This window comes from Myotis daubentonii, chromosome 11 (assembly GCF_963259705.1).
Source record: "Myotis daubentonii chromosome 11, mMyoDau2.1, whole genome shotgun sequence".
NCBI lineage: Eukaryota > Metazoa > Chordata > Mammalia > Chiroptera > Vespertilionidae > Myotis > Myotis daubentonii.
This window is the reverse complement of record NC_081850.1, coordinates 78,684,615-78,696,486: the sequence shown is the minus strand read 5'-3', so window position 1 is coordinate 78,696,486 and position 11,872 is coordinate 78,684,615. Positions and strand designations below refer to the sequence as shown.

The 11,872-nt window shown below is 60.2% G+C and overlaps 1 protein-coding gene across 1 annotated transcript in view; it reads right to left on the bottom strand.

Moving 5' to 3' along the window:
- Window positions 1–2,248: 2,248 nt before the first annotated feature.
- The window catches only part of LAMC3 (laminin subunit gamma 3), a 51,206-nt gene continuing 41,582 nt past the window's right edge, over window positions 2,249–11,872 (bottom strand). Inside the window, exons 21-28 of the mRNA XM_059658347.1 lie at window positions 10,777–10,911; window positions 9,550–9,697; window positions 8,405–8,554; window positions 7,286–7,388; window positions 5,546–5,745; window positions 4,998–5,144; window positions 4,813–4,912; window positions 2,249–3,704 (exon numbers count right to left, since the gene is read on the bottom strand). Of these exons, the coding sequence (XP_059514330.1) occupies window positions 3,454–3,704; window positions 4,813–4,912; window positions 4,998–5,144; window positions 5,546–5,745; window positions 7,286–7,388; window positions 8,405–8,554; window positions 9,550–9,697; window positions 10,777–10,911 (1,234 nt within the window). The 3' untranslated portion in view covers window positions 2,249–3,453. The remainder of the gene's footprint in view (window positions 3,705–4,812; window positions 4,913–4,997; window positions 5,145–5,545; window positions 5,746–7,285; window positions 7,389–8,404; window positions 8,555–9,549; window positions 9,698–10,776; window positions 10,912–11,872) is intronic.

Here is an 11,872-nt window from a genome sequence, read left to right as displayed (position 1 = left end):
ACTCACACTCCCATTTCACAGAAGAGCGAAGTTGGGAAGTGGAGGTCTGCAGCGCAAGTCCACCTGGAGGTGGCACTGGGGGCAGGGACAGCGCAGGAGCGCAGGAGTGACAGGGTGAGCCTGGAGTTTCCTGTCCAAACCGGGTCATTTCTGAGAATGAGAGGTGGTACTCCCAACAATGACACTGGGGTCACAGCTACCTGGAGTCACAGGCACAGACGGGGACTGCCCTGGGCAAACAGCGCACCTGGTCACCAGTGATGCCCCCTCCCCCCACCCCCCCAACACACACACACACACACACGCATGCACGGAGCATGTCCCTGGGGCTTGGTTCCAGGAATTCTCCTTCCTCATTCACCCCTAGGGTTGAATCTGGCCAAACTGTGACCTTGGACGAGGCACTTGACACGTCTGAGCCTGTTTCCTGGCTGCAGAAGGGAGGAAGCAAGCCCCTCTCACCGGCAGGGGCTGTGATAACATGACCTTCAGGGTCTACGCAGGTGGCAGAGCTTGGAGGGAAGCAGGCTTAGGAGTGACCACCCTTGGTTGATGGGAGATGTCTCACCTACAGGCCACTGAGAGCAAAGCCCCGGGAATTCACGCCCCGGGCTGGGCTCAGATGGCCAGTTGGGCTGGTTGGCCCCGGGTCAGCCATTCTGCAGGGCAGGGGCCACCCCCTTCCACTGCTCGGCTGCTGGGCTGCATTGCTGGCCAGATGCTCAACAGCTGCCTCATGCCACCAGGGGCAGCCCCACCTCTGGGGCTAGAGTGTGTCTACAACGGCAAGCACGACCAGACCGCGTGACTCACGAGATGTCAGGCCCGAGGAACGTCGCTGTGGAATGGAGAGGAGGCCTGCTCTCCACCCGTCGGGGATGCTGGGACTGGGCTTGGCAGGTAAAGGTTTAATGCCAACAGCAGGCACCAGAAGGCTGTCAGCAGAGAAGCCGGTGGGGGGGGGGGGGGGGAGAGGGGCCTGGGGGCATCAGACCCTGCCCCAGAGGTCTTCAAAGAACCCCCAATCTCCTTGGCACCACCTAACACCAGACACCAATCATCCCACTCACTGGAGAGCAACAGCTTCCTGTGTTGACCTCCCTGCCCCCTGTCTCCCTCCCAAATCTACCAAGTCACTGCCAGATCACTGCTGCCCACCGCCGCCCCAGCCCCCTCCCCGCCCAGCCTGGTGGTTTGCAGGTTCTCTGTGGAGGACCACACCTTTTCTCTGAATGCCCGCCCCCCGCAGGTTTGGAGCGGGCACAGCCCAGCCCGCACCACATGGCCTGGGATACAGAGACCCTTGTTCTGAGCAGGGGGAGGGGACCTGGCCCGAGCTGGGGCGGCCTTTCCTAGGAAGGTGGAAGCAGGACAGTTTCCAGCTGGCTTCTGCCAAGGATTTGACCTGACCACTTGTAAGCTCGGTGCGGCGGAGGTGGAGGGAGCGGTGGGCCTCTTTCGTCATCAAGTGCCGGGGAAGCTAAGAAGCTGCTCTGCAGAGAGAACAGGCGAAGCAAAGAGGCACAGGCAGAGGCAGAGACCAGGGAGCGGGAAGCCTCCCATCACAGCCCAGCAGCCCGGAGGCCACTCGGCCTGGCTGCCTCTGAGGCTTGGCAGCTCTTCCCATCCAGGATTCCAGGGGACCCTCCCATGTCCTTCGGATTTGAACTCCTCCTTTCTGCTTAAACCAGCTCCGCGCAGGCCTCGTTGGCCAGGAGCCCTGAGCGCTGCAGGGTCCTGCCCATGTGACCTATTTCCGGAGGGACCCGGGGCGGCCAAGCCCTCACCTTGCCAACCCTGGGCTGTTGCCCACCCTCCTGCCTGGCAAGTCCCCCCTCCCCCCCCCCCCCCCCGGCTTGGACCTGCCCCGAGGTACTCCCCCTCACTAGCCTCTCTGCTGCTGGACACTGGAGCTCATTTCCTGCTTTGGTGTCTTTAGACGGAACCAGAGGTCAGCTGAGGGCTCTCTGTACCCCACCCTTCAAACTCCCAGCCCCTCAACTTTGCCTGATAAGCCCCCTGGAGCAGAGGGGAGAGGGCAGATAGATGCCTGTGGTCCCAGCAAAATCCCCCCAGTGGGAAAACCCTGCCAAACCAGCGGGCTCAGCTTCTGCCACCTTCCTGCTGTGTGTGGGCGAGGCGGATCCATGCACGTTCTTCCTGCCACTCCCTGGGCACTGGGTGTCACACACATGTGTGTGTGTGTGTGTGTGTGTGTGTGTGTGTACCCACAGCCAGCACCACCGGCTAATAAAGAGGTCCTTTATTTCCACGTTAAACAGAATTGAAGTGCCACTGCCTGTCCCCCTGCTGGAGGCAGGAAGAGCTGTGGGAGGGCCTGGGCCCCCTGCGGGCAGCCGGTGCCAAGGCCCTGCCATCTGTTGGAAGAGGGCCCGGGGAAAGGGGAGGAGTGCCAGAAGGAAATGCCGGGGAATCCTGGACCGAGGCGGGCAGGGCCTGGCCACAGGGGGATTCCCAGCAGGACAGACTGGAAAGGCAGCCAGGCCTCCACACCCAGCAGGGCCTCCCTCCTGGCAGGCGGGCCACGGAGCCACAGGGCCGGTTTGGGAAGTGTCTATCGGTCAAAGGCCATCTGGGGTCAGTGAGGTCACAACGGGGAGCTCCCTGCTACCTGAGCCGAGCCCCCTGATCCAGGCCCCCTCTGGCCCTTGAGGCCCAGCTCTGTGGCTGAGAGGGGCTCATGGATCCTGAGAACGGAGTGTCTCATGAAGCAATGATCCCCGCAGGGCGGGGCCACCCCCACAGGCCCAGGAGGCTGCACCATGGCCCCAGGAGTCCTGGGCCTCAGGCTCCACTGCTAGAACCCCCTAGGATCTTGTGTTTCTTGGCCTGCCTGTCCCTTGTTTGTACAGAGCTGCGTGTGTGTGTGTGTATGTGTGTGTGTGTGTGTGTGTGTGTGTAGGGGTGGTGGGGGTGGAGGGCTGCAGTGGGACAGAGGGTAACTCTGGGACTGGGGCTCTGGCTCTTGCTGAACCCACCTTAGATCTCTGCAGACGCCCCCTCGGCCTCCCAGGTGCCCACCTGGAGCGAGAGTGGCATGTTAAAGCCACAGCGGCCTTAAGATAACACAACTCCCAGCATCCAGAGGGTGTGCAGCACACAGTGGCGCTCAATAAGCAGCTGTGGATTGACTCTAATACATGTACGTGCACAGATGGCCTTGCGCACATGTGTGCACCACACACACAGGCATGTGTCCACACATGTCCACGTGCATGTATGTCTGTGTTATTGACACTGAGGCGTGCGTGTTTGTGTGTGCATGGGGGAGTGTCCACCGTGGTGAACCTGAGTATACACGCCGGGGGAGCCGTGAATGCATGACTCCTGCTGGAGCAGGGCCACGGCATGGCCTCGGAGGGTGTTCACTGGGGAGGTCGCAGCAGCAGGCTCTGGGCACACCTGCGGGTGTGGCGCCCCGGCCCGCAGCGCTCACTGCCAGCTGGCGCAGCTCTCGGGCAGACTCTGTAGAATGGCCTCCAAGTTCTGCTTGTCAGCTCGGACCTCGGCGAGGTCGCTCTCGAAGCTCTGGATCTGCAGCTCCTGCTGCTCAGACTCCTGCGCCAACAGCCTCAGTTTCCCCTGCAGGGACCCGGGCGGGCCCAGCCGCAGCCTCAGGCGCTCCAGGGCCCGCTGGGTCTCGTTCAGGGCCCGGGCTGGGGCTCGATGGGTGTCCAGTGACTCTGTGGAGGGCAGAGAGCCTCAGTGCGGCCAGCTCCCTGAGCCCCAGGAGCCCGCCTGGCCCCACCGCAGAGACCTTGCCCAGGCCAAGCCTTCCAGGATTCCAACGGCCCCCAATCCACCAGGAAGGCGAGGGCCTGAGAGGCACTGCGGTGACGGCCTGGTCTGGGGACCCCACCAAGCTCCTGTGCAGACTCGGAATGTTCCCAGATAGGTGGGCAACTGTGAATTTTTGTGGGTGGTATTACTGTCGTTTAGAAAGCGGACCCTGGGTGAATCCTGAGCCTGTCTCCTCACCCACAAAGCAGTGGTGTGTGTGAAGGCCCATGATGCCTGTGGGCTCCAACCCGCCACGTCCACCCAGCAGGAGCGCACACTTACAGAGGCCACGTGTGGGTGCGGGAGGATGCAGGGCCAGGCGGGCGGTGGGGCGGGCAGCGGGCGTCTAGCCCTGGCCCTGCATGGTTAGCTCTACTTCCTGGAGCCTCCCCAGGACTCACACGAGGGGGTGGGGCCCGGTGCTCACATTTGAACTGGGTGGTGACGGTGGCACAGAGTCCACAGGCTGCCTGACCCACTTGGCCCTTGTCATTATGGGTGACAGTCAACAGGAAGACAGGGCCCAGCCAGGTGACGAGGAGGTAAGCCCTAAATGGCTTGGCATCCCACAGGACTCCACGGGGCCCCGGCTCCCTACGGCCTCGAGATTCCTGGGCAGGAAGGCTTCGGGGAAGGGTGGGCAGCGCAGGCGCTGAGCCAGGGGAAGGGAGAGGCAGAGGGGGCTGAGCTCAGATGCCGGGCAGGTCCTGCTCTCACCAAAGACCTGGAGAGGCCCACTGTCCTCAGGGAGTCTAAGGAGCCTGGCCTTGGAGAAGCAGGATTGGGTTATAGCCTCCATTCTTGCTGCTTATCTGAGACACCCAGGGTCAGGGTCAGGTGGTTCTGTTCACTCCTGCATCCCCAGGTCAAGCATCGTGCCAACATGAATGAATGAATGAATGAATGAATGAATGAGTAAATGAATGAATGAATGACAGGGACAATAGCTGGGGCAGTCCACCCTCTAGAGCTCACAGGAAGATCCTAGAGGGGTCCCAGGGCCCCCCTTACCCAGCCTGGCAAGCAGCAGTGACAAGGCCTTGATGTCCTTCTCCAGGGAGGCGCGTGATTCCCGGATCTGCCGCTCCAGCGCGCTCAGCCCAGCGCCCACCTGCAGGAGGACGCAGGAGGCAGCACTTGAGGGCTCCTGCTGGCTCCGGGGCCGGCGGACAGGGTGGCGGCCTGGGCACACATACCTGCTCCGTCTCCTCCAGCTCCTGTCTCCGTGCTCCCGAGGCCAGCACCTGCTGGGAGGCCTGCCGGAGCGTGGCCCGCGCCTGGCTGGAGAGCTGGCTGGCACGGCCGCGCGCCTTCTCCCCCTCCTTCAGCAAGGCCTTGGCGAGCTATGGGGGGTGACAGGGCGGCAAGAGGGTGAACAGAGTCCATCCTTCTAGAGGTAAGACCACTGTGGGGGTGACGCCAACAGGTGTCACAGATCAGCCAGAACCGGGGCCCCAGGGAAAAAGGAACAGCCTGGGGGTGTAGGCCAAACAGACCTGCGTGCGTCCCGGTTACGTGACTTAAATTACGGAACCAGCTGGGCCTCCGGACCCCCAGCCGCCCCGGGACAGCAATGACACCCATGTCTTGAGGAATCACCCATGTGAAGCGCCACAGCTCAGGGACCCGCTGAGCCCTTCGGACGTGTGGCAGGTTCAGCATTGCATCCAGGGGCGGGGCGGGGCGGGTCTGCAGGGCAGCTCTCCCACGGGGACACCCTCGTCCTCACATCCGTGTCCCTGACCTTGGCGCTGTTCTTGGCCAACAGCTCGGCTTCCTTGCCCTTTTTCTCAGCACCGGAGGACACGGACGCCGCGTTTCCCAGCATCCTCTGCGCCTGCTTGGTCTTCTTTTTTGCATCCGCAAGGAGCCTGCCCCTGACGATGCCTGCCTCCCGCCTCAGCATGGCCTGGTCCTTGGGCCCAGGGAACTGCAGCTGCATTCCTGCAAGCCCGGCCGAGGCTGTCAGGAGGGCCCAGCTCGTGGCTTGAGAGCCTGCAGATGCCTGACCAGCCCCGGACCCTCAGACAACACGAGTAAAGGCAGAGATGCATGGGATGTGTGTGACCTCCTCAGGGTGTCATCAATGTCAGGGAGGAATGCCAATGAAGAGAAAATACAGTGAACCAGGCTTCTCCATTGCAGGACTTCTCAGAGCCTTTGCTATTCTAAGCTGTGCCCTGTCCGGCCTGTGGCACAAGGTGTTTCCTAAGCCTGTTTGAACACAAACCCTCTCTTGGAAGAGCACAGTGTGGGCGAGGGGCCCTGAGCGCGCCCTGGGGAAGGCCGCGCCACGTTTCATTCGGCAAAGTTCCCTTCCATCCTGAATGCCAGCTGAGCCCAGGCCGGCTGGTGGGAAGAGGGGGTGTCTCTGAAAAGGGGTGGGAGTGGGGAAGAGAAGCTGTGGTGAGAGGTCTGAGTGTGTCCGGGGGGCATGACGATGCAGTGCCAGGGAGGCGCATTTTCATTTTGGTCCTGCAGGAACCTTCTTACTCTCAGAACCACCCAACAATGAGAAGCTGATACCTTGTGAGGTAAGGAACACACCACCACCAGAGCAAGCTAGCTACGGGTGGATGGGTCTCCTGTCTGGTGAGAGGGTTGCAACGCCCTTATAATGTCCTAAAGTCCCAATATTCCATCGTTATTTATCACCCCGTTTACATTCTCCTAAACATGAATCCGAGACAAGCACACACGGCCACGCCTTTCCCAAGGGAAGCCCTCTGACCAATGGGACTTCAGCGTACACAGGAGCCCCGGGAATAGGAGGCTCTCCCAGTTCATCCTCTGCCCAGAGGGTCTGGGCCCATGGCTTCTGGGCAGAGGGTGGGGCTGGGGAGGGAGGCCGAGGAACCGAGATGATGGCAGAGGCCTGACTTCTGGTCTCAGACCCTAAGAGGCATCAGGGGCCTGGAGTACGTCCCTGCCTTACCCAGCTCCCAAATAAAGAGTGAGGGGGCGGAGCAAAGAGGACATCACAGGAGCCCACGATGCAGGGGGACACCGAGGTGAGAACTGTAATACTGGCTGGTTTCTATTCAGACAGCACTTCCTCTCCTCAGTCTATCCATCTGCAAAACGGGACTCAAAGAGAGACCTGGACTGGCATCCACCCACACCCCCTTCTAAAGAACCGTGCCCCTCCCCGTAGCCCCAACTCCGCATTGGACCACAGCAGTCACGTGTGTCCCAGGTAACGGGAGCCCTGGCCAGAATGGACCAGACCAGGGCTGATGGCGTCAGATTCTCTCCCCACCTGGCTCTGAGGGCTCTGCATGTGGTCTGGTGAGGGATGGCCACGTGGGCAAGCCCCTGGTGAGTCATATGTGAGATGGGGAGAGACAAACAGCCACAGAGGCCGTTGTCCGCTTGGTTTATGCCCACGTGACTGGACTCCTGTCCCCTGCAGCCAAGCCCGTTCAGCTGGCTGTCGCGGGCATTTGTGCGTCCACAAGACTCGGGCTCAGCAAGGCTTGAGTACCTTCCAGGTCAGCCAGCAGGGTCCTCGCTCCCATGACGGTCACTGTGGCAGCCTGGACGGACGAGGAAGCCCGGGTCCGGGCAGCTCTGGCCTCCTGCTGCAGCTGGAAAGGGAAGAGGGAGGCTGGCAGGTGGCGTGCAGGTGCGCTGCCTGGAGTCTGGTCAGCTGGGCACCAAACCCTACTGGACTAGGTCCCAAAACATCACCTAAACTCTGACAGTGATGATGTTTGCCACGAATACCTGGTCTGTTTTATTACACAAATGTTAATCCTCGAGTATCTCTCCCAAGAAGTTACCTGCCCTGCAAAGCCTGCAGGAAAACAAACATGACAGCGAAGGGCAAGAAGGACAAGCGATTTCTTTTCAGAATGCCGCTGTGCCTCACGGAGCAAATCTGTGTGTGGTACAACTTCCATCACAGAAAATCAGTGTCTCCCGCCCCCACCCCCCGCCACTAAACAAGACCAGATAAAGAATATGGGTTTGGCCCCCTGGGCGTGGCTCAGTGATTGAGCATCGATCTATGAACCAGGAGGTCAGGGTTCGATTCCCGGTCAGGGCACAATGTCCGGGTTGCCGGCTCGATCCCCAGTGGGTGGCGTGCAGGAGGCAGCTGATCAATGATTCTCTCTCATCATTGATGTTTCTCTCTCTCCCTCTCCTTTCCTCTCTGAAATCAATAAAAATATATATATTTTAAAAAAGAATATGGATTTGATGGATGGATTCCCTCATTTGACTGTCTCCCTTTCTGGGCTGCAAATGCTAACCTGTGTGGTTCAGCAATATGAGCAGAGTAGGTGCTCGAGAAATACTGGGCAGGTGAACTAGTGAATGAAAGAACAAATGAAGAGAACCCATCCAGTTGTAACTAGTGCTGAATAGGGTGGTGGGCGTGGCCCTGGGTGCTGCCGTGTGTCTGTCCATCCTGCCCTCTGTCTGTCCATCTGTCTCCTGCCCTGGCTGCCTGTGAGTTCTCTGAAGTTTGGGGGGAGGCACTGGAGAAATGAAAAGCACGACTCTGGTTTCTGCCCCTCTGTCCCCTGAAACCCGGCTCCCAGAACACCCCTGGCAGCCCTGACCTCCGCCAGGTGCCTGCCCCAAAGGACACGCCCACCTGGGTGAGGGGCTCCGCCTTGTGCAGTGCGGTGCGGGCGGTGGCCTGGAGGGCCCGGGCAGCCTCAGTGATCACGCGCTCTCTGGATGCGACTGTCTTCTCCAGGGCCTGCACCTTCCGGCTCAGGTCCCGGGTCCGGGAATTCTGAGGCTGCAGGGAGAAGGAGGCTCAGGCAAGACCTGGCAGGAAGGGCCTCGGGGCAGATCTCTCCTGGGTGAGAGGCACCAGGGGCATGTGGACACCGGGCAGCAGTAGGGTCAGCCCTGTCTCTGGAGGCCGGATTCGCAGCCTCAGGCAAACCAGCTAACCTCCGTGACCTGCAGCTCCTTCCCCAGGTCCACAGTCACTCAGCTAAGACCTGGGGCTGGTGCACTTGCCACTTGGGGCTTTCTGGGTCTAGAGGAGCATCGCCGGCAGGTGCTGCACGTTATCTAGCAGCCTCGGCAGCATCGGGAAACCAGCGCTCAGGGCCGAACGTGTCGCTAGCGGTGTCCCTCTCCACAGGCATCACTACCGCATCTCCCTCACATGCGGGGAGAAGCCAAGACCCCCGTAAGCAGCTGGGCCGGTCCGTCTTGCCCATGGTTCACCCCAAATGCATTCCTATAAGCTTAGCTTTGTTCAGAGCTCAGTTCCCGAGTTCTGGGATGGCCGGGTTACTGAGAAGATGCAATGGAGCTAATTTATCCAGAGGTGAGACGTGTAGAGTGACAGAGGGACGAGGCCGGCACACACTGAGGGTCACCTGTGCATTACTGACCAATCCCCCCAACTCCCCGTGGACATGCAGCTCCACCTGACAGACAAGTAACTGAGGCCCAGGGAGAGGCGGGCCAGGCCAAGGTCACGCCTGGAGCGGCGGAGCTGGGATCCATCCCAAGTCTGCCTGGTGCCGTTGCTAAGGCGTTGTGATGGGGAAGAGCCCGCCTTGATATTATTATTGAAATCAACAGCCTCGATGGGCCAAGCCCTTGCTTTCTGCCAGGCGGGCGCTCTGCCAAGCCTGGAGGAGGATTATCTTGTTTTTTATCGACGGTTAAAAATAAGCCTCAGCATCTGCCTCTCCCAGGGCCCCGCTGGTCTCCCAGCTGCCACGCTCTCCCCTGTCCCACCCCGCGCAGAACTCGGAGCGCGGCCGAGCTGACCAGTGCTGCAGGGGCGGCCGGCGAGGTCAGGCGCGGGGCTGCGTCTGCGCCAACTTGCTGCACGGCGGCCAGCATCCTCTCCGCTTCGGGCAGCGCCTCTGCCACAGCTGTGCCCAGAGCCTTCTGGGCCCCCTGGACCTCCTGGTACCTGAGGGGAGACAGAGTCAAGGTGGCCCGAGGAACAGGGCGCAGGGCCTCCCTTCCCCATCACGGTCCTGCGCCCCTCCCCCAGCCCTGGATGTTCGAAGGCCCCTCCCCGCTTCCCCTCCCTTTGTGGAGGGGGACCAGCAGCTGGCCGCCACTCTGCCCATTTCGAATGAATGGACACGGCAGTAGAAGGACCACATTCTTGTTTCTTCATTCACTCAATCCAGTCACGCTTTTCTGAAGGGCTCGCACTTGGCGTCCACTTGAGAACCACACGTTTTGCAAATGTTTGGCTCCTCTGGATGAATCGTAAGGAGGAAGATGCCTGGTGCTGGGAAAGGGGCCGCGGCCCAGGCTGGGTCTGGGCTCAGCCGTGCCCTCGGGTGACCTTGGACATGGCGACCCCTGGGCTGCATGACCGCTCTGTGGCCTTTTAGCCCTGAGCTGCTGTAATCAACCTACTAGAACAGCTCTCCTGTCCTGTCCAGCTGCCCATACCCACCCCACCCAGCTCCTCCCACCATGGGCACTGCTAGGGTGGATACCTCCACCTGGCTCCCTCCCATCCCTCACCCCTTCTCCGAGAGCCAAAGCCCCCACAGGAGTGGGTCACCCAGCCATGCTGATTGGCTCAGGGCTGGCTACCTGATCTGAGCTGGACCAATCAGATTCTCCCATCTAGGAAGTCCCCTTGGGGCTCAGGCAGATCTTGGTGGGTCTCCATTGACCCTTTGACCAAGAGAGATATAAAGAGGCCACCACAGCAGGGAAGTAGAGGCGAAGACGGAGGCGGGTGGCGGAGAGGAGCTGTCTCAGGGACATGGGGTGGGGCTGGGGTTACTGCAGGCGAGAGGGGGTCCGCCTTGTTCAGGTTGTTGTCCTCTCCGGAGGCTGAGCTGCACCCCCACGCATGCATGGGTCCCTGTGACACCAGCAATCGGGCCCAAGACCCCACACATCCTGACCCACCCCATAGCCTGTCAGGGAAAGGAAGCCAGGTCCGGAACCAACAGCCTCTGGCCAGGCCCCGTCGATTCCAGGAGGCAAACCAAGCTCCCACCCACTCCCGGGAGGGCTCACCTGTCCTCCAGCTCCCGCTGGGCCTCCAGAACCACGCTGCCCTCCACCAGCCTCCAGAGAAGCGTGTAGCTGGCGTTGGAGGCACGCAGAGCCCGCTGAGCAGTGGCCGTGATCTTGGCAGCAGTGTCCTTGTGGCTGAATGAAAATACCACCGACCGTGGCCCAGGGCTCACAAGGAAGAGGGCCGTGGCGCCAACCCACAGCCCCCACGGCCTGGGCCTCCTGCCACCCCAGAGAACAGCGCCCTCTCTGCCTGACACGTGACGAAGACGGACAGGAAGGGGAGGCACACCCCTGTCCCTGTTACACAGCGTGTATACCTGTTGTCCTGGAAGAACGAGGAATAGGACCCTGTATCACCCGTGAAATCTCACCTTGGACAATAAATTGTACGGTCACCCTAATGAAGGCAGCATAGAAGAGGGTGGTCAAGAGAGCCGGGGTTCAATCCCGACTCTCTCACTTGCAAGGTGTGTGTCCTTAAGCAAGTCGCTTACCGTCTCCGAATCTGTTTTCTCATCTGTGAAATGGGTCTAAGGTCCCTAGAGTACAGGCAAAGGGGAAGACTGCGGCAGATTCTGGGTTTTTAGGGCCTTAAGCTGCTTCTTAAAGGCAGTGGATGACACAGCCCCAACATCCGTCGATGGACGACTGGTAAGCGAAACGCCTCATAGCCATACAATAACGTTACGTGGTTGCGAAAAGGAATGAAGTGCTGGGTATGCTACACCTGGGCGATCCTTGAACCATTCTACTAACTGGAAGAAACCGTAAGCCAGGGACCATAGACTGTGTGATCCCACTTATGGGAAATGTGCAGAATAGGGAAGTCTATAGGCACAGAAAGGAGGTTAGTGGTCGCCAGGGGCTGGGGAGGTTGAAGAGAAATGGGGAGTGATCGCGAGGGTGCAGGTTTGTTTTGGGGTGATGTTTCACATGATTGTGGGGTTGGTTGCACAGCTCTGTGAATACACTCAAAACCACTGGATTGTACCCTTTAAATAGGTGCATTTTAGGATATGCAAATTTTATCTCAATAAAGCTGTTATTTTAAAAAAGACGGGATGCGTGGGTGCCTTCGGTCGTCCAAGGTGCC